The sequence below is a fragment of the Pagrus pagrus genome (assembly GCF_965226575.1).
Source record: "Pagrus pagrus genome assembly, chromosome: 3".
Classification (NCBI taxonomy): Eukaryota; Metazoa; Chordata; class Actinopteri; order Spariformes; family Sparidae; genus Pagrus; species Pagrus pagrus.
The window spans coordinates 18,564,061-18,584,258 of record NC_140187.1 but is presented as its reverse complement, the minus strand read 5'-3'; the positions used below and the strand labels follow the sequence as shown (position 1 = coordinate 18,584,258).

The window sequence follows — 20,198 nt, the reverse complement described above, 5'->3', positions numbered from 1 at the left end:
GCAAAATGTACTACGATCTGTAATCAGTGCAGTTACCACACTGCTTTGCAAACCCAGGATTAGCTACAGGCTTTAAGTTCATGGTGGATATTTTTACACGCCATAACTTTTTCATCTGAAGGTTTCATGTAAAAAAACTGAATAATTTTCATATGGGACCTTTGTATAAGATCAAGTTTATTTTTAAATGCTGTTTTTTCATGGCGTTTGAATTAAAAATATTAAGTGGATGCAAACTTTCAGTGCAACTGATGACTTCAGAAGTCATGTTTGGGTTAAAGATAAAACACAAAAAACTGTAAAATCTTGACATAATTTCAGAGACAGCCATAAATTGTTTGAAAAAATACATTTATTGGTCCTCTTAATACATCAAACCACAGCTGTACTTTACATGCACCCAATGCAGCTGAAAACATTCAGCCTTTTACATTTGATCAGATACCCTCCTCACAACTAGCTTGGTTTCAGAGGATGTCTTCATGTAGTAAAAGAACAGAACACAGCCGATTGTGTACAGGTGAGCGCAGCTGGTGATTAAAACTGTTTGGAGGGAAAAGGTGAGCTCACAGGTGTTTCAGACGGGACATTTTCGAAGGCTGTCCGTTAGTTGGCCTTCTCGAGGAGCTTCTTGATGTCTCCCTCAATGCCACTGGTGAGGAAACACCTGCTGTAACGCTTGAAGGGCACTCCGTCTGGGCCGATGAGGAACTTCTCGAAGTTCCAGGCCACGTCGTTCCTGCAGACCGGGCTCCAGATGATCAGCTTGGGGTCAGTCATCAGGGCGGATGGCTCGTCGCTGGGGAACGGGAGCTTTTCCCTCAGGAACATAAACATGGGATGGGCATCCTTCCCGTTCACATCTACCTTCTCCAGGAGCTGAAACTTTGGCTCAAAGCCATTTCCAGGACGGATGTACTTCAGGGACACGAGGATTTCATCATTCTTGCAGTTCTCCTGCATGGGTTGATCAAAGGATTATGTTCAGAGCTGTGGCACACAGACAAATATACAAATGTTCTGGCAAAATGAAATAAATGAATGCATTAATGTGCCTGTAGACATTTACAGCATTACAAGTATATGATGGATGTTGTGTGAGGGGAAGTGATGAGAAGAAGAAGAAAACATTAAGCAGCAATACTTAAGAGGAGTGGAAACTATATTTTAACAGCCTGACATTTGACCTTTAATCACACTTTGTATTAACAGATAATCACAAATGGTGACAATTAATAAATGGCTAATAAACCCTTTGATGCTTTCAAATCAGCAAACCAGTCTAATGCACAAGTGACCTTTGGTCTGCCAGGGTGTGACTCACACATTGTATTAATCCTCGCTCAACAAAGCTTGCTCAGTCTTTTCAAGATGGCTTTATCTTTAACAGGAAGAACCCGTCCCATACAGACAACCATGTTTAACTTCCTTCTCGTTAGAAGAAGCCTGCCGATCATCAGACTTACATGTCATGAGTCACTAAGATTGCTGCTGTAAACACTGAGTTAATCAATGACACACAAAGATCAATGAAGTAGTTACAGACTACACTCATGATGCCACAATGAACAACTTTAACAGTTTGGCATGTCTTTTGTTGGACATTTGACTAACACCACAACTTCCTCATTCCTGCACATCCCTCGTGAGAGAAACTAACAACAGAAACTAACTTACTCACATGAAAGAAAATATATACTTACAATTTAGTCAAAACTTTAAACCATGTCTATATTATGTAGGTTAGTCATTTAGTTGGATAATTGTGTCTGTAGCATAGTAAATTGACCAGTATAAGGCTAAAGATAAACATAAATCAGGCCAGTAAACATAAAAATACAAATAGAACAAAACTACTTCCATTTGATTAAATTCAGATGAATTTTAAGGGTTTAATCTCCTCAATTTACAGAAGTGTAAAATGTAAAATGTAACCTCTGAAGTCTAAAAGCAGTAGCAGAGTAACAGAGATATAATACATGAATATACAAAGCATCATAGCCACAGTTTGCCTGAAAGTCAAACAGCTGGTGGATTTTGTGTTGATGTCCTCACCTGATGGCCGAACTGGTTGCAGGGCACTCCCAGGATAACGAGCCCCTTGGCGGCGTACCGCTCGTGGAGCTCGTTCATCTGGGTGTAATCCCTGGTGGTCGTACCTCAGAGAGACGCCACATTCTCAATGAGGACAACTTTCCCCTTCAGGGAGGAGAACTTAAATGTTTCTCCTGTTAGTAGTTTGGCCGTGAGGTCGTAAAAATTCGCCATTGTGCTGTCTGCTTCCTTCACTCGGGGTCCAAACACCTCGTTCACGTCTCAGTGACACTGACCCTGCTGTGTCTTCAGCCAACCTTTGTATGGACGAAGATCTTGTATTCAGATCTCAAGATAGTTCACACCCTGGCGTCAGCGGGTTTGGCCGACTTTGACCGTATAAAAGTGTCGCAATGATTGAATAGTTAAAATAAATGTATTATTACAAAGGAAATAACAAAACAAATTATGACACAGTAAATAAACATTTTGACTTTCTAAGTCATAATTATATTTATTATTTATTATATTTACAACTCATAATTCTCAATTTTTATTTTCTGGCTCATACTGTTGACGACGATGTTGTCTTTTTTCCTCAATACGTTTAAGCACAATGAAACATGCCAAAAAGTTTATTTAAAAAAACAAAAACAAAAAACAGCTAACATTAAAGATCAGCAGATGCTCTAATGCTAGGAGATAATATTGTGTTACTGTACAATATATTGTAGATGTAAACATACCTGAGGGAACTGGTCTTGGACTGCTGTACTAACCAGTTGGGTTTATATCTCAGTCACTCAGCAGCCATTGCTATCTTATTTATAGGTGAAGTTTAGTAATTTGGCTGCAGCAATGTTTGAAAACAACATGCAGTGTGCTTCTGAAAATAAAATGGCTCATTAAGTTCGTAAATCAAGACGTTAAATGACTAATCGTATGAGTAAACCAAGAGGCTAGCCGAAGAAGGAAGCATGAAGGAGGGAAACCACTTGATCAGCTGTACACTCTTCGATCTGGTTGCGCAGGTACAGCGCTCCGGGGTTGGCATGTTTCCCCACACGGCGTAGCCCGAAAACACTCTTCTCAAAGAAATAAATCGACAGAGCTCTAACCCCGCCCAATAACGGCGGGATTGTTTGAGAAAACACGCAGCCCTTTGCTAGAACATTAGAGACCGTCTGAAACATGTTGTAATCGTTGTAACGTTGAACGACGGACCTATTTTAACAGCACTACAAAGATTCCAGTCAGGATAATAACTTAAAGGAGCTAAATATATACTGCGCAGTTGCTTTACTTGATTTTTTAATCAAATGTATTGGGAATATATTGTTGCTGTCAGCCCTTGGTGGCTAAACGACACGAAGATGATCCCTAACTGCTGTTGATGACGCGCTGAGCACATTGGCGCGGAAGTTTGTTTTGTAACTGCGCTGTCTGAGCTCCGAGCATCGCCTCTCAACGTATGTCTAACTTTTATCATCCCTAAAGATAACGACAACCAGCAATGTAACAACGATATAACATTACGAACTTAAAGTATGATATGTGTGTGTCATAGCTATTGATTTATTGAAGTTGCTAACAACGTAGCTACAGGGAAGTATTTTGCTGTACATGTCCGCAGGGAAGTTCACATAAATACTCTTAGCTTATTTACTATTGTGGATGCTAGCCTTGTTTAGCTTTTTTGACCTTCTGACCTTTGTATTTCATTAGATGATGCGCAAAAAGCGGCAATCTGTGGGTAAAGGAGAAGGAGCTACTGCGGCCACTAGTAAGTTTGATAAAGTAACGTTAACATCACATCCGTTCCTGTAACTTTGGTGCAGCACAGCGTTTCTATGTTTCCAGCCAAAATATCCAAATACCCAGATTCCCATCACACTGTACCCTTAACTAGTATAACTAGTATAGATTATTAGAAGTCAAGGAGACTGCAGACTGAAGGAAACCAATATTTGGGATCAATATTTATTTGCAGTAAAAATGAAAATCTTGGGTGCCAAAATAACTCAGCTGATTCAGCGTGCATCCCATGTACAGAGGCTGTGTCCTCGCTGCAGTCTGGCCTGGAAAATCTTGGTGTCAAAACTTAGAACAACCATTGATGCATTTATTTGATGAATTTAGTTACTAGTGACTTTGCAGTTTGAGATTATTCAGTGTTTATAGGCTATTAATTGTGATGTGTTACCAATCAGATAGTGTCGTGGGCATGACATTGTGTGAGAGGATGTTGTATCTGCAATCTGACAGAAAAATCACAGATACCGATAATCAGAGAATGCTGAATATCGGACCTGATAATCGATCTACCCCTACCCTTAACTGTATTGTTCTCATTGAGAGTAGCATTGCATTGAACTGACATGAGTACACCAACTTCTTTTCTGCAAGATACTGTTTTATTAAAAATGTATTCTCTTGCCTTTATAGAGGCTAAGAAGAGTCGCAGCACTGGTCGCCAACCAAAGGAACCTGCTCCTGAAGAGACAAATGAAAGTGTCTTTGGGGTCTTTCTTCGAGAGGCAGGTGTCACCTTGAAACAAGATGGCACATCCAATGAGATTGGTAAACATGCCCAATATAAGCCACAAAACATACCAGGCCTGTAGATGAAATCCGTTGTTCCACTTATGATGTTTCTGATCTTTCTTTCCCCCTCCAGCTGTTGACCAAGTGGTTTTTCAAAAAAGGATCAAGCAAAAACTACAGAAGAGCCCCAGATACCCAGGGGTAAGTATACACCATCTTTATACAAAATGAAGACATTTAGTATGAGACAGTAAAATCTAATTATTGGTATTTCATTGTTTAGATTGTGCAGGAATTTACCACTGGATTGGAGTCTCACATTGAGGACCCTGAGCGGTTTAGGAACAGCCTCCTCCCATGTGTCCCACGGTTGTCTGACGGAGACTCGAGGTAACTGTTATAAAAACACTGAATGCTTATCTCCAACTTTAAATTATGGAGGGCACAGATAAAACTGAGACTAGGCTTATTGCAGGGGACGTGTATAGTTTGACATACTGACATGTTTTCCACCGTATTACAGTTGTGCCAGCTCATTCCAGGAAAGCCTTCTCCGTATGCTCTTGGGGATTGAGATGCTGCAGGTAACATTTTCTGCCAGAGACAACTGCAAAGGATGTCACACAGAAAAGCAAATACAAGTTTCTGCTACGAAATGTGCAAATACTACTACTTTTCTCTTCCTTGCAGACTGTCGTCATTAACATCTTGCTTGAGAAACTCCCAGAATTTATGTTTGATGGGTCAGTATTTCACTCGAGTTCACTTGACTGCATTTTAATCATCCAACACACTTTTTTAAACGTTGTCTTATTCGTCTAAATGTCATCTCTTTCTGTCTCTCACAGCACTGGAGATGTGGGGCTCAGTATTCCTCGCATAATTATCAACCAGCTTAAATGGCTAGACAGAGTTGTGGACAGCAAGGTAGTAATTTCCATGATCACAGGTCTTGTTGCGTCACAGGCCACTGAAGTTTTATTTCTGCTGATGTGTTCTATTAAACCTGTAATCATGTATTTCTTCCTCATATCAGTCAATCACTCGTTTCGAGATGACGATGTATTCCTTGTTGTTTGCAGGAGTTGGCAACGAAGCTCATGGAGCTGGTGTCAGCGGCCCCGGTGGAGGTTCAGCGTGACATCATCACCAGCCTGCCAGAGATACTGGAAGACTCCCAGCATAATGATATAGCCAGAGAGCTCAAGTGTGTACAGTAAATCTCTACTGCATATCTGTGGTTCTTATACTGCATGTGTGGTTTCAGAGTTGCTGATTATTTTCATCACGGTTTCTGTCTCTGTAGCTCTTCACTGCAGGAGAACACTCAGTTGACAGTCCCTATCCTGGATGCCCTCTCAAGTCTGAACATCAGTTCCTCATTACTGTCTGAGGTAGTACGCACACACACTCACACACTATAACACATATTTTTGGGTGAATTATTAAGGCCTGTGCGTCTTCTATCTCAGGTTCGAGGAGCCGTTATGGCCACTTTGGCTGCTGTGCAACTGGAAGACCTACCTGTGGTGGTGAAGTTCATCCTGCACTCTGTCTCAGCTTCTGATGCATATGAGGTCAGAGATCCAGAGGATTGTGTATTTAAAAAAATAAGATAGTAATTGAGCTCTGGTTGTTATAGTTCTTATATTTGAAATCAGGAAGTGTGTTTTGTGTCTTTCTTGTGACTAGGTGGTGTGTAGTCTTCGTAAAAAGCTGGAGTTGGAGCACTGTGTTCTCCCTCCTGTGCTGCAGGTCTCCCAGAGTCACATTAAGAGCAAAGGATCAGCAGCGTAAGACAACGCAGCCTCCACTTCACTCACAACTTACACATCAGTACATTTTGTCAGGAACCTGTTTTGAAGGAGGCTGTTAGGTTCTATATTTTGCATTCCTGAAGTTTTTAAATTAACAAGTCTGATTTTGGAGCAGGTCCACTTCCACACCAGCAGCTGGCAGCAGTCAGGACAGCGTTACATTGGTATTGGACGGCATAAAGTCAGCGGTGCGATTCCAGAAAACAATATCTGAAGCTTGGCTCAAGGTGGGAAACCTTTTTTAAACCTTATTTAAAATGACTAACAGTCTTCTCAGTTTTTAGTATTGCTGTTGAACTTTTACTGTGTTGTTTTTCTTTTTATCAGGCAATTGAGTCTGTGGACGAACCAAAGGACCATAAGGTGAGAGTCATCTCCTCAGTTCAGGTTTCCCTCTGGTAAAGTTCTGGGCTGACAGAGACCATTATTTCAACATGATGTCATTGATGATGTAAGGAATCATCATCACATGTATGTAATGACCACCAGGATTTATATACCCAGCTGATATTAGCATATATCAGCTCGCTGGGGGGAGAATCTCTTGGCACCTGGCGATGTGATTCAATTGAGACTCAGGGCTGTGATGTGACTACAATACCATTATCGAATATTTGATGTCAATACATGATTTATTTTTTCTCACCGTGTGACTATTTGCTACTTTTTAAAGATAGTAATGCTCATAATCTATAATTAAAAGAAAGATTAATTTACTTCCATTATCTCTAAGCCATCCTCGGCCATAAGGAACCTACAAGTGCGGTCATACAAAATTGTTACAGGCAGTCAAAATTGTTGGGTTGTAAATTTCTGATTATTGACTTTTCTGCATCGTGCGCACTAGCTCTCACAAAGTTTCACTCGCATTTTTTATGTGTCCTGTATGGGTGTGTCTGTGGGAGATGTGAATCCATATGTCTCTCCCTAAAATGAGGTCTGCTCTGTCCTTCAGGTGATCGATCTGCTGGTGCTGTTCATCCTCCACTCCACCAATGCCAACCAGAGCCGACGGGGGGCAGAGAGGGTGCTGAAGGTGAAAGTGAGGACTGGACTAATCCAGGAGGCTCTGCTCCAGAGGATCTTCAGGGACTACTCTCAGGTGGGTCTGACTGCAGATGTACAAGATCAAAAAAGTGCACTTTGTTATACTTATGTAGTGATTCGTTATTTGAATAACATGTTGTATTAATTAATGATGATACCGCAGGTGATGCGAGGGTATTTCCCCTCCATCCTGGCTCTGGCTCAGACTCTGCTGCGCTCCCCTGACCCCTGTGTGGTGCCTTTCGCTGGACACATGTACCGACACTCGTTCACTGCTTTTGACTCTTACTGCCAACAGGTAGGATTCATTTTCTAACATTTGTTTTTGAATCAATGCGTCTGAGTCTTTTTAATTTGGTCCTGCATTATGTTTTCTAGGAGGTGGTGGGCTCTTTGGTGACCCATGTGTGCAGTGGTGTGGGTGGGGAGGTGGACATGGCTCTGGAGCTGCTCTGTGGCCTGGTTACAGAAAAGCCATCAGAAATGGCTCTGTATGCTGTTTTTGTCAAGGTAAGGAGGTGATTCATATGTCTGTTATTGTAGCTGCTGATCAAACCTCACTGAAAAACAGAATAAATTCAATTCAAGCACAATTAATGTTCTGTACGATCAATGGTTTATAACTAGCTTTCCCTGATGACGTTCTTCCAAAGATTTTGCATCATTGTGTTGAGTTTCTAACAGAGCAGGATGTTTTGTACAGGGAATCTTGGACTACATGGACAATCTCACACCCCAGCAGATCCGCAGACTCTTCCACCTCCTGAGCAGACTGGCCTTTGGGCAACAGCAGCAGGGATCTCACATCCAGGTGCACATTCACAAGATAATTCAGTCTTTTCATTCTGCCTCTTCTTGTCATCCTCTCAATAGCTGACATCCATCTTCTGTTCTGTTTGTCCCCTCAGGATGACATGCACATAGTGATCCGCAAACAGCTCTCCAGCACTGTGCCAAAGTACAAGCGTATCGGCATCATCGGTGCTGTCATGGTTGTAGGCAGCATGGGGGCCTTGAGGTAAGGGCTGTAACTCGCAGGGACACGCAGTATTTTTCTTGTTCATTCTGCCATGTTATGTCTTGATCACACTGTCTGCTCTCACAGGGTAAAAGTAAAAGAGGCAAAGCAGAATGGGTCGTTACCCCCGGAGACGGTCAGACAGGTACATGATGACTGTTAAAACATCAGAATGAACAATTTGTCTGTTGCAAGGATATATTCTACTTCTAGTACAAACTACAATGTATTTTTTTTATTTTTTATTTCAATATCACTTCAATCAATTAATGGGTAAAATAATAGGCAGATCAATCGATAAGGAAAATAACAGTTAGTTACTCCGAGTTTGCTCCTTAGTAACTGACCCTGTACTGTAACCTGCCTGTGCAATAAAGAGCAAAATAAAATTCCAGAAACTTCAAGAGAAACAGCGTTATTGTTATCTGAAAGCTGGTGTTTGTGGAGGTTTCTGCTCTCTGGACATGCTCATTCATGTCAGATTGCCTGTTGCAGGTGACAGCGCTGCTGGAGCTGTTGAAGTCGAGCAGTGAAAGCTCACCTGAGGCTGCGGCTCTGTACTACGATGAACTGGCCAACCTGATCCAGAGCTCCACCCTGGACCCGCAGGTGCAGGTGTGTCTCAAACAAACATTTACCATTCTTCTAATCTCTTCATTTGTATAATTAAACACGGATATCATTATTGACATGCACCTGTCTTTGTAAGATGCAACTAAGGCATGATTAAACACGCTGGTCCTGTTATCTTCCTGCTACCAACAGGAACCGATTGCAAACAGTGTCGTAGATGACTTCCAGGTTGACTTTGTGGTGGATCTAGGTCCAGAAATATCGGGGTCAGTGATGGACAGATGGAATAAGAAATTACTACTTTTAATATACTTCCCGTCCTTTAAACAGTGTCATTAATCCCTTCCACCTGTGTACCTCAGCTCCTTTCCCTTTCCGACCCGTGTAATGTACAACCTGGAGGACCAGAGGCAGGAAAGCATCGCCATCAACCTGCTGCCTCTACTGGCTGAAAACATCCAGAACAAAGGAGAGCAGCAGAGTCAAACGCAGAAGTCACAAAAGTCAGTCTCCCCACGACAAAATGTTTAGTCAGTGATGTATTTCACTTGCAGTACATTCAGATGGGTAATTTTAGTCTTACAAACATCCATGTGATCAGTGAGATGTTTTACTTGTTTCTTTGGGGACAGGCGAGTGTCTACTCTCTGTCTGTCTCCATTTTTTCGCCTCCTGAGACTCTGCGAGGAGAAGCAGCACGCTGGAGACCTCGAAGAGATCGACGGCCTGCTGGGTGAGGACGTGGAGGTTACATTTTTCCCGCTGAGACCAGTTTGTTCTCATTTCAATGGCTGTGTTCAAAATAACGTGTTCATGTGTGTTTTCATTTGCTGGAGCACAGGCTGCCCTCTGATCCTAACGGACATGGACGTAGTGGAGAAAATGGAGAGCCTGTCAAAAGCTGAGAGGGAGTTTCTCTGTTCTTTGCTGTTTCACACCATCAACTGGTTCAGAGAGGTAACAGCACGTTCATGTCAAATGGGTTTAATTGATATGTACTGTTGCACTTTTTTCCCTCAAAGTTAGGAGTTATGTACAGTTGCGTATCAGGGTCTTTCAGGGGAAAGACAAAAAATACTGGGGTCAGGGGAGGAGGGTAACAATCATGGCTAGGAACATGGCTGCATGTCTTTTCAAAGTCATGAAACTCATGAAAATATGATGATTTGGGCTAAAATCACGAGAATTTCTTCATTGCTAAATCCAATTGCAAAGTATTATTAGGTCATCCACTGCAGGTATAATACCAGTATCTGTGGTGTGATGAGGTTGATCCAACCTTGCAAAGTTAAGGGATGTTGTTCCTTGATTAAAAAGAGTTTTTGTAGTAATTTGTGATTCAATCTGAGCTCAATAATTTATTATATTTAACCTACAACGGCCCTAATACGACGTCATAGGTATGTGACTAAAGTTGCGTCTTCCCCCTGTTTTGTGTCAGGTCATAAACGCCTTCTGTACACAAAAAGAACTTGAGATGAAGATGAAAGTGATGACCCGTCTGCAGAACATCACCTACCTTCAGACGCTGTTGGAGAAGGCTTTGGCAGGTGATCCATCAATACTCCCTGTTTCACCGTGTGGTGTCAATGTTACTGACTATTTTGGAATAACGTGCTTTTTCTTTAATGTGTGTTTCAGCAACACCTGGCTACGTTCCACCTGTCGCCAACTTTGATGGTGAAAGCACAGATGGGATTATCCTTAGTTCTCTTGCTCCGATGAATAAGGCAAAGAAAGGTAACCATGCCTAGAAAGAGCTATTTTACTACACGTTAATAAGACCAAATGAAAAGGAAAACTAACTCACATGATGTTCCCTAGACGGCACAGGGAAGAAGAGGAAGGCCCCTGGTAAGAATTCATCAGAGAGCAGCTCTCAGCTCGAGGAGGGAACTGAAGTAGACAAAAGTCTGCAGGTAAACCTTCACTTCCCACATTAATATCATAATTAATGTAACTGAGCTTAAAAAAACAGGGATTCCTCTCGTCCTGAAGGAGCCGCCAGAGAAGGAGAAAGAAAAGGAGATCCGGCCGGGTGTCAGCCTGGTGTCCTACAGACCGTTCTTCAGAGAGCTGGACATAGAGGTTCTCAGTATGCTGCAGTGTGGCCTGCTGTCCCGCTCACTGCTAGACTCTGAGCTCCACACCAAGGTAAAAAGAAAAAGGAATGACAAGTTTTGTGTTTTATATAAAAGAGAGTAGGCCTTTTATATGTTTCTTCACAACAGTTATGATTTTGTGATTTTTGAATTATTTAAAAATAAGATCAAGACTTTCAAGCAGTGTCAGAGGGTGAATCAGATCAGTTTTAAGCTACCACACAAATCTATGCACCACATACATCACTATGAAAAAAGTTAAATATTTTCCTCGAATATTTTTACATCCATGAGGTGCGGGAGGAGGTTCTGCTGGGTTCTGCTGAGCTGGTTTTCCTGCTAGAAGATATGCAGCGCAAACTGGAGTTCAGTCTTACAGCCGCACCTGCCAAGAGAGCCCCTTTCCTGAAGGTACAGAAAACCGTGGAGGCATACAGTGATACACGGGGAGCAGAAAAAAAGTCATTCTGTCACAATAAACTGTACACATTTTAGGTCATTGTCATTCAGTCATTGTATAATCATTGTTGCTTTTCTAGATTTTTTCAAATAAAATGAAGGGTTACAGGTGTCTTAAACTGTAATATGCTGATTTAATTGAGACAAAACTAAATGAGATATCTTCTGTTTTCTCTGCAGGGAAGGACTGATAAGAGTGTGGGCTTCTCCCATCTACAACAGAGGAGCACCAAGGATATTGCTTCCTGCTGTGTTCAGCTACTGCCGGCCCTCTGCTCACACCTGGAGAACTGCCACAACCATTTTCAGGTAAAGACACAAGCAGTGGGTGGGTTTCCTTTCAGCAGTTTGTACGCACATTTTTAGTTAAAGTAAGAACCTGAGTGGAAACAGAAAATTCGGAAAAGTCTTGAAATATCTTTAATAGGTTTTACACCTGGCTAAAGTGGAAACATTGCAACAAAGTGCAATGTTTCCATCATGTTTTTTACAATGTTCACAGTCTGAGGTTTGAGTTGTGATCATCCTGTTTTCTTCACGCTACAACTGGATTGAAACTGAGATCACCTGCAGCTATGAGTGAAATTGTCTCTTTCTTCCAATTTGTCAATAAATAAAAAAAATGCTCTGTTTTTTAAACATTTGTGATTTTTTCCCCAGACACTGCTGTCTGAGAACAACGGGGTTGTGGACGGACCTGCCACTGATGTTCATGAGCACGAGCTGATGTCATCAGGCTACCAGCTGCTCCTGCAGGTCCTGAACACCACCTTCAGCTGGTGAGTGAAGTCTTTTAACTTGAAACAAGATGTTGTTTGGAAGTGTCTGTGGCTCCTCTTGAGTTTTGTCCACTGTATGTGTCTGTGTATGTGTGTATTTGTCAGGTCTGGATTCAGCCAGCCAGGACAGCGGCGCTTACTGAAGAAGGCTCTGGGAGTTCTGGCTGGACGACTAAAAGAGGGAGGTCCTGAACTGACCATGGAACAACTTGTAAAGTGAGTGATAGACTTTAAGAACCAGAAAGGAGTAACCACTAATATATTTTTTCTTCTTACAAAGTATAGCTTCAAGTTACAATTCTGTGCATAACCAAATAAATGGCCTCTCTTTACAAAACAATAGACCTTGTCATAGAATCAAATGTATTATGTAATATCCATGGGCCAAGCAAAGAAGCAAAGCACATTTGCAAAATATGCTACAAGGAAATCTTAATACCAAAATTAACAGAATCGGATGTGTTTTGTTCTGCTTAGACACAGCTTTGAGTACCTGCTGAACTTCCGTAGCACAGTGCCGTGTCTCAGCACCGCCCTGTGTCTCTCCCAGCTCCTGTCCACCGTGTCAGAGAAAGGAGGGAACCCTGCTGCCTACAGAGAGCAGACTGGTCAGTCTGACATGTTAAATCATTTAAATCAACTTTGCTTCTTTTCAAATGTTACAATGTTGTTAAACAAAACGTTTTTTTTATTTTTCTTTATAGCTTCCCTTGCAAAACGTTTCCTGAGCCAAGAGTGGGTGACAGCCAGCGGTGAGAGGGAACGAGGGAGCAAATTCAATGAAACCCTTCACTCTGTCTTAAGGTGTGTCTGCATGCTAAAACAATGTTACAGCAGCTCCTTAAAATCCTTGAAAATGTGTGAGTGTGAGGAAAAAAACAAGCCATTGAAGGTTTTTGAAAATGGACACAGACATATATTTCGTGCAAGAATAGAAACTGATGCTCTTGATATTTTTCTGTATCTTTACAATAGTAAATATTCTGTGTTCAGCTGTCTGCATGTGTGTCTCCTGCCGTTTTCTGCCATCACTTTACGGTTCTAATCAAACATTTATTGCTACAGCCATGGCTGCTTCAAAAACGCCTTGGACAAAACAGCATGGAGCAGGGCTGTGTGCGCAGCCAGCCATCATATGTAATTAATGGAGAATGCAGTGTGACTCTGCTCCTTGCGTTGAAAAGCTTAAAATATTTCAACTTCCTAAAACTACTAAAAAACATAACGCGCAGCACAAGAGAGGAGCACGCACCAGGTGCTGTACCATGCAAAAATGGTTTTGCTGGTGATGCATATCTAGCAACGAGTCTCGGTGTGATCAGCCGCTAACACAGCACTACCATGCCTCTCTTTGTTATTATTGTTTGTGAGCTTCTGTAAAGCCTTGTATTTCTCATTATAAAAAATGGCCAGTGTTGTTACAGCAATTAACTTTGATTTGCATCTCAAACTCAAACTGGGTGGTTGTATTTAATAAAATAAAATGATCCAACTAGCAAAACAAAATTCAGGGAGCCGTGCCTGTTAAGTCGTTGGAAGGTTCTTGAAATTGATGTTTAGGAAAGTGTGGGAACCTTGGTTATACATGGCCATCTTGCACAGGAGACAAACAAATTTGCATGTAGAATCGATGGAAAGGGACAAAGATGCGTGTATTAGAGCCTGTCTGATAATGTACATTGATGATGGATTTTAGCTTATCACACAGTGGTATCAGTTAAGAAAAAAAGGTCTTAAATATGTGTGTTGTTCTTAAACAATTCCAGTAGTGATCCGGCTCTAGTTTGTGTGATAATTAATAATTTATGATGTGTTAAAGGATTTAAATTTGTGCATAAAAAAGGACCTCATCTCTGAAAAACCTTTAGAAAAACATTCATGTTTTTATGTCTGTGGTGTGGTTTGTGTATGTGATGTTGTTTGCAATGCAAACTGCTTAAGGAAATTACCTGTCACTGCTTAATAAATGTCTGCAGTGCTGTAGAAGCAAACAAACAAGCGTTATCTCCAGGAAGGCTTTCTGGCCAGCCACAACACCACATAAGTAGTTTAAGTGTATTTGCAGTCACTCACAGAATGAATCAAGTCTGTATTTTGTTCACCGTTTCTCATAATTACACAACACTGACTGCAACTCATTGTGTTATACTTTTTTATTTTTCATTTTCTCCAGCCACACATGGTTGACACAGTGCCTGTTCCAAAGCACCTAGGGATGTAGGCATGCTTATGGAGCCACTTAACACCAGTTATTATCACATATTGTGTTGTTATAATTATGAACAAGCAACTAAAATGTTCATGTATGAAGCATTTGTCCTTTTTTTTACAGCATCTATCTGGAACATGTTGATGATGTTCTTAAGGCTGTGGAGGAAATAGCTCAAGAGGGAATCCCTGAGCTCGTCAATGCATCAAAAGATGAGAGCTCTTCATCTTGGCCTACTCTCAACAGGTAGATCCTCATCATCATCAGTCCTTCATGCTTGGTTGTCTTAGTCTTCTAAATGGAACAATGATTTTACAAAAGTATTTTTGTTTTATTATTCTTCCATTACCTTTTCTTTCCCCTCAGGCAGACATTCCTGGTGTTCTATAAAGTGTTGATGGCAGAGCTGGAAAAGGCTGCAAGGAAGATTCCTGCTGTCAAAACCTGTGACAACTCTGAGGTCAGCCACCAGGTGTCGCACAGAGAGCCCAAAACACTCCCTGTGAATTAGACTTTAGTGCATGTTTGACTGTGCAGTATGATGCACATTAAATGGTTACTTTGTCCTCAAGATTCAAATAACTGGATTTTTTATTTTTTATTTTAAAAACATGTCCCATGTCCTCCTCCAGACTCAGAGTCAGAAGCTGCTGACATGGAACCTGGCGGTCAGAGATTTTCATATCCTGCTCAACTTAGTTAAGGTCAGTTAGTACAACTTCCTGGCTGTGAATGTACTGAGTTTGACATTTGTCCTCATCTCTGACTCTCTATGATGTGGTATTTCATGAATTCTGAGTAACATCAACATGCCATCACTTGTATTTCATCTAATCTTTGTTATAATTCATCAGTTAGGTTCATCTGCTCACCTATTTGTCCACTCATCTCTTATTACAGGTGTTTGATTCTAGGCCGGTGCTCAATGTGTGCCTAAAGGTGAGCTAGCTGTGATGCTAAAAAAGATTTCAGATTCAGGTGAAGCTGCTGTCACTTTGTATTAACTCAAATTAATGTTGTTATTGGTAGTATGGTCGTCTTTTCCTGGAGTCTTTCCTGAAGTTGGGGATGCCACTGCTGGACAACAGCTTCAAAAGGCACAAGGTACACCTAATACATCCAGTGAATGTCATATTAAGCTAAATATTACATTTTAGGGCTGCAACTAACAATTATTTTTCGATTGTTTAGTCTATAAAATGTTTAAAAAATGTGAAAACTGTTTGCCCTGAAGTCCAAAACCCAAAGATTTTTCTTTTCTTTTATAAATGACAAAAAAAGCAGCAAATTTTTGCATGTAAGACACTGTAACCGGCAAATGTTGAACATTTTTGCTTGAAAAATGCCTGAAATGATGAATTATCCAGAACAGGCAATTCATTTTCTTTTGATCAACTAATTGATTCATTGACTAATCGTTGCAGTTCCAGTGTAAGTATGGCCTTGGAGATCTAGACAGTGGTGTTAAATGGTTCAACTTGATGTTATTTCTGCAAAAAGCACACCACCACAATACACTTTACTAAAGGGAATTTGCCCCATGTTCCGAATTAAATATAAACAAAAGCCAGTATTAATAATTATACTAACATTTAGTTGATTTTGTGCCGCTAATAGTTGAGGATTGATTCCTAACTTGCTTTATATATAAATGCATGTTTTCAGCTTCTGCTTTCCCAAATCATTCAAAAATGGGTTGGCACTAAGAACAGAAAAACAATATGTGTTGTATAAAAACACACAAAATAAGATGGTGCCAGTGAGATGACTGTGTGTGATGCCGTGCCTTTTTTTAAGGAGGATGTCCAGAGCTTGCTGAAAACCTTCCAGCTCAGCACCCGCCAGCTCCATCACATGTGTGGACACTCTAAGGTATCCACAGATCAATCAGTTTCTAGTTCATTCATCATATATTTTTTATTGGATACAGCGCATCTTTCTGCATGCACTGATGCCAAATCTACCAATTGGGGATTATAAAATATTCCTGTTAAATCAGAGAAAAGACAGTCCGAGCCTGAGCAATGTATATGTTAATCCTCAGGTGCTCTATAAATAATTGATTATGTCATAATGTGTTGGTGCTCAGACTAGTCAGGATACAAGCCTGACCAACCACGTACCAGCCTTGAAGAAGGGCCTGGAGCTGTTTGTTTACAGAGTGAAGGCCATGTTGACACTCCACAACTGTCAGGAGGCCTTTTGGATTGGAAACCTGAAGAACCGCAACCTGAAGGTAAAACAGTACTGAACTTTAAAAAAGTTTGTGTCTCTGTCCATTTGAGTCATTTACTTAAAGGAACACTGTATGCTTCAGGGTGAAGAGATTCTTTCTCAGAGGTCCCAAGAAAGTGATGATGATGATGATGATGAGGAGCACCGTTCACCGGTGCATCAGGAAGAGTCCGGAGATGAGGTACCTGCATTTCCAGGAGTCTTAGAAGGCATTATGTTTACATCTGATACAGGAATATCAGATTTGTTCCAGTTTAGGAATTGTATTCTTTGTTTCAGAGGTGATAATAAGTCACAAGCAAGTCTTAAGTCTTAACCAGAGATGCAAATTTAAGCAATTTCTTTAATTGATAGTTGGCTGCCTTAACAATCGATTATAGGTTAATCATTATGTCATAATGTATGAAATACTGTATGACATGATCTATGATTGACACAAAATCAGAATAGGCTACTTTAGAAGTTAACAGACCTCTGTTCTCGTGACTTGACTCCGCCACCGCCAGCATTTATCATGCATGACAGTATGTCTTTATTTGTACAGATGAATTTTGACATGGGAAATAAAAAGATTTGATTCTGTAACATTTTGAGACATTTAGCAGTGATCTAACCAAGAATTAGTTGACATAAAAAACTTAAAATAGTCTGAAAACTAGAGAATCCAGCAGGTATTTGATATAATACTATGTACTTTATTCTATAATTAGTGTAAACTGGTGTGTTTCGAAGCAATAACCTGAGTGACTTTTTAAGATTTTGTGGCATACAACAAAATCAGGTAATGTTCATAATTAACTGAATCAAATCTTTTTCATTAAACTGAGCAAAATGTGTAAATGAATACATCAAATAAATACATGAGAGAATGTAATTATAATGTGTCTTTATAATGTGTCAGTAATTATAATGTGTCAGTAATGTGTCTGAAAAGATTAGCAGGAGTGTTGACCACAGCACAGGTTTTATGTGAAGGGATAAGCAGCCCTCAGTAGTAATTCAGTCAGTTACATAAGCACTGTGCTTCTACTTCTGCTGAGTGGGCCATTGCTTTGTGAAGTTCAAACCATCCAGGTCAGTTAACAGGTAGTTGAGACCGTAGAGGGCAGTGGGCTGGTAAGATAGCTGGTGGAGCGCTCCGGCACGCTAATGATTAGTGGCTGGCACAGTTAAGGGAAAATGTTTGATTTGATGTCTCTTCAAAACCCTTAGTTGTGGGATTTCTTCCTCAGGTTTTTTTGTGCAAGAGGGTTCATCTTTTTAATTTCGCATGTGAGCCAAATATTTTCCTTGTGCTTTCCATCAGGTCCAGGAGAGTGACTCTGAGGAAAGTAAGAAGGTCAATGGAAAGGACGATGTGGCTCAAGGAGATATTACAGAAGACTCAGACTCCGACTAACAGAACAATAAACTGTTGGTTTTGATTTTAAACATTTTGTGGATCATCTTTTGACGTTTCAAATGCCAGAACGAGTTTTAGTGTCTTTTTACATGAACATTTTCTGCATGTATTGACTACTGCTACTCATGTGCAGGTTAAAGGATCAATAATACAAATTAATAATCACAGTTCCTGTATTCTTATGGCAGTTACACTGTTAGCACATTGAAAAATTCATGGGATGCGTTTATGTACTCATACAGGTTTTCTCTTTACTGTTCTAAGATTAAACATGCCTAATAATTAGGTGTTTTCACATTATGTTTCTGAAATAAAATGTGTGGTTTGTATGTTTGATTCTATTTGTTTGCCAACAAAATAAAATATAGTTTGTGAAGAAATTGTTTTGGTCTGATTTCTCATTCAGTATTAAAAATGTTTTAAATAATCCCTTTATAAGCTCACTTTTTAGACACTATAACAAATACACATTGCTACTTTTGATACTGAAACAATTAAAAATGATAAAAATATTATTATTTTAATTTAGAGGCCTTTATGTATCCCAGGTCTTGTGACAAACTTTTCTTTTTAACGGCTCGTCCTTTTCTCCCATTTTTCAAGACCACACATTTACAATAAGATAAAATTATTTAAATGTTTGATTTAAAGTGTAAACTCTGGCATGTAAGACTGCCTTTTTAAAAGGTATTTTTTCAACAAGCAAAAACTACTGAAGCTTGGGAAAAGAGCTCCACAGTACACACACTTAACACTGAGATCTTTGTTCCCGGAAAATCCCATAAAGAAGGACAACAATGATTAACATGAGCTTTAAATGAAGGCAAGAAATCTCTTTGATACTCTGAAGTCTCATTTGTGAACATGTTAAAACAGGAATGCGAGATGATTTAATCACTTTTCTAAGGAACATACAGGCACAAGTCTGTCAGTCATCTGCAGTAGTTTGAAGAGAATTCCTATTTGTAGTTTGAATGCATCTCACCTCTTAAATAATGTATCGGGCTTTAGAGGATTGGACTGGTTCCTGCAGGGCAATGAAAGGGCTCATATTGACAATGCGTTATGTTATAAATGGCTTTCGAGTCTATATGTGGCATTTCAAAGGCTCAGTGTTTAACTTTTATTGAACACAACACCACACAACGTAACTGTTTACTCAATTAAGATTGGGTGACACCCCTAGCTGAGTTTATAAAATGTTTGCTTGATCTTTGTCCACCATTTTGTACCCTGATGAAGACCCTCAAGGTCAAAACCGGTCTGTGATTTATTGTTCTGTAAGTAGCCATGTTTTTGAATAAAGGCTTTTTAATCTAATTCAAGTATTCTTGTTCCTGCTGCACGCATGAGTGCCTGCAGTTTGTTTTTTCATCCTAACATAATTGTGCCTTTTAAATTGTTTTCAGTCTCAGCTAAAAGCTTTCCATTTCAGGAGGCAGCAGCATCTCCCTCAATTTATTTTCTCATTGACATAAAGAATGGTTGATGAGAACGGTTTATCCTCGTAGCAATAACAATAACACCATGTTACACATGACAACATAAGGCAGCAATATATACAAAATACATTGTTCATGAAAAATATAAAATAAATTAACAACCCTTTTGGAATATTCAGCTTTCATAATCCTGAATCCCAATAAATCAAACTGGCAACAGGCTTGGCCACTTAGCCAAGTCTGTCCCCTTGAGGACTTCAAGGACAGTAAGGGAGTTACTTGGATGTTGGGTGCTGAAGGAAAATTCCAACATAAAACGGCATTCACATATTCTCCTCTGAGCTATTTTGGACACTAGAGTCAACACTTCTACATCATTGTCTCCCTATGCAGGAACTTTGCAGGGCCAAATAACCCAGTGAGTAAGTAGGTTTTTCCAGTTTCGTCTCTAGATGACCTCATGACTCGAACCTGTCTCTGCTGTTCATCTTCAAAACAAAGCAAATTAATTCAGTTTGAGGGTAGGTTTTTACCATA

At 40.2% G+C, this 20,198-nt stretch overlaps 2 protein-coding genes across 2 annotated transcripts; one reads left to right on the top strand and one right to left on the bottom strand.

The window, feature by feature from the left end:
- Positions 1-334: 334 nt before the first annotated feature.
- On the bottom strand, positions 335-2,362 carry gpx1b (glutathione peroxidase 1b). The gene is made up of 2 exons (XM_084348698.1): positions 2,056-2,362; positions 335-957 (listed from the first exon to the last, which is right to left on the bottom strand). Exons 1-2 carry the CDS (start codon positions 2,266-2,268, stop codon positions 607-609), a joined length of 564 nt encoding a protein of 187 aa, XP_084204824.1. The 5' UTR covers positions 2,269-2,362; the 3' UTR covers positions 335-606.
- An 861-nt stretch (positions 2,363-3,223) lies between these two features.
- On the top strand, positions 3,224-18,591 carry fancd2 (FA complementation group D2). Its single transcript, XM_084349391.1, has 44 exons — positions 3,224-3,503; positions 3,760-3,817; positions 4,480-4,614; positions 4,712-4,779; positions 4,862-4,968; positions 5,102-5,162; positions 5,269-5,321; positions 5,427-5,505; positions 5,661-5,785; positions 5,885-5,972; positions 6,051-6,155; positions 6,271-6,371; positions 6,511-6,622; positions 6,723-6,758; positions 7,351-7,497; positions 7,606-7,740; positions 7,821-7,952; positions 8,146-8,253; positions 8,351-8,460; positions 8,548-8,605; positions 8,956-9,075; positions 9,226-9,299; positions 9,396-9,536; positions 9,666-9,766; positions 9,875-9,990; positions 10,475-10,583; positions 10,675-10,773; positions 10,858-10,952; positions 11,032-11,187; positions 11,430-11,546; positions 11,775-11,903; positions 12,255-12,373; positions 12,479-12,589; positions 12,851-12,981; positions 13,078-13,177; positions 14,706-14,828; positions 14,949-15,042; positions 15,215-15,286; positions 15,483-15,521; positions 15,612-15,686; positions 16,380-16,454; positions 16,672-16,818; positions 16,900-16,998; positions 18,124-18,591. Exons 2-44 carry the CDS (start codon positions 3,760-3,762, stop codon positions 18,214-18,216), a joined length of 4,353 nt encoding a protein of 1,450 aa, XP_084205517.1. The 5' UTR covers positions 3,224-3,503; the 3' UTR covers positions 18,217-18,591.
- Positions 18,592-20,198: the final 1,607 nt, after the last annotated feature.

What these genes read in the sequence shown, in the direction of transcription:
- fancd2 (XM_084349391.1), top strand. Translation starts at nt 3,760, where the DNA reads ATGATGCGCAAAAAGCGGCAATCTGTGGGTAAAGGAGAAGGAGCTACT. An exon ending in GGCAGCATGGGGGCCTTGAG is followed by an intron (nt 8,461 to 8,547) that starts GTAAGGGCTGTA and finishes CTGCTCTCACAG; the next exon opens with GGTAAAAGTAAAAGAGGCAA. An exon ending in AAACCTGTGACAACTCTGAG is followed by an intron (nt 15,043 to 15,214) that starts GTCAGCCACCAG and finishes GTCCTCCTCCAG; the next exon opens with ACTCAGAGTCAGAAGCTGCT.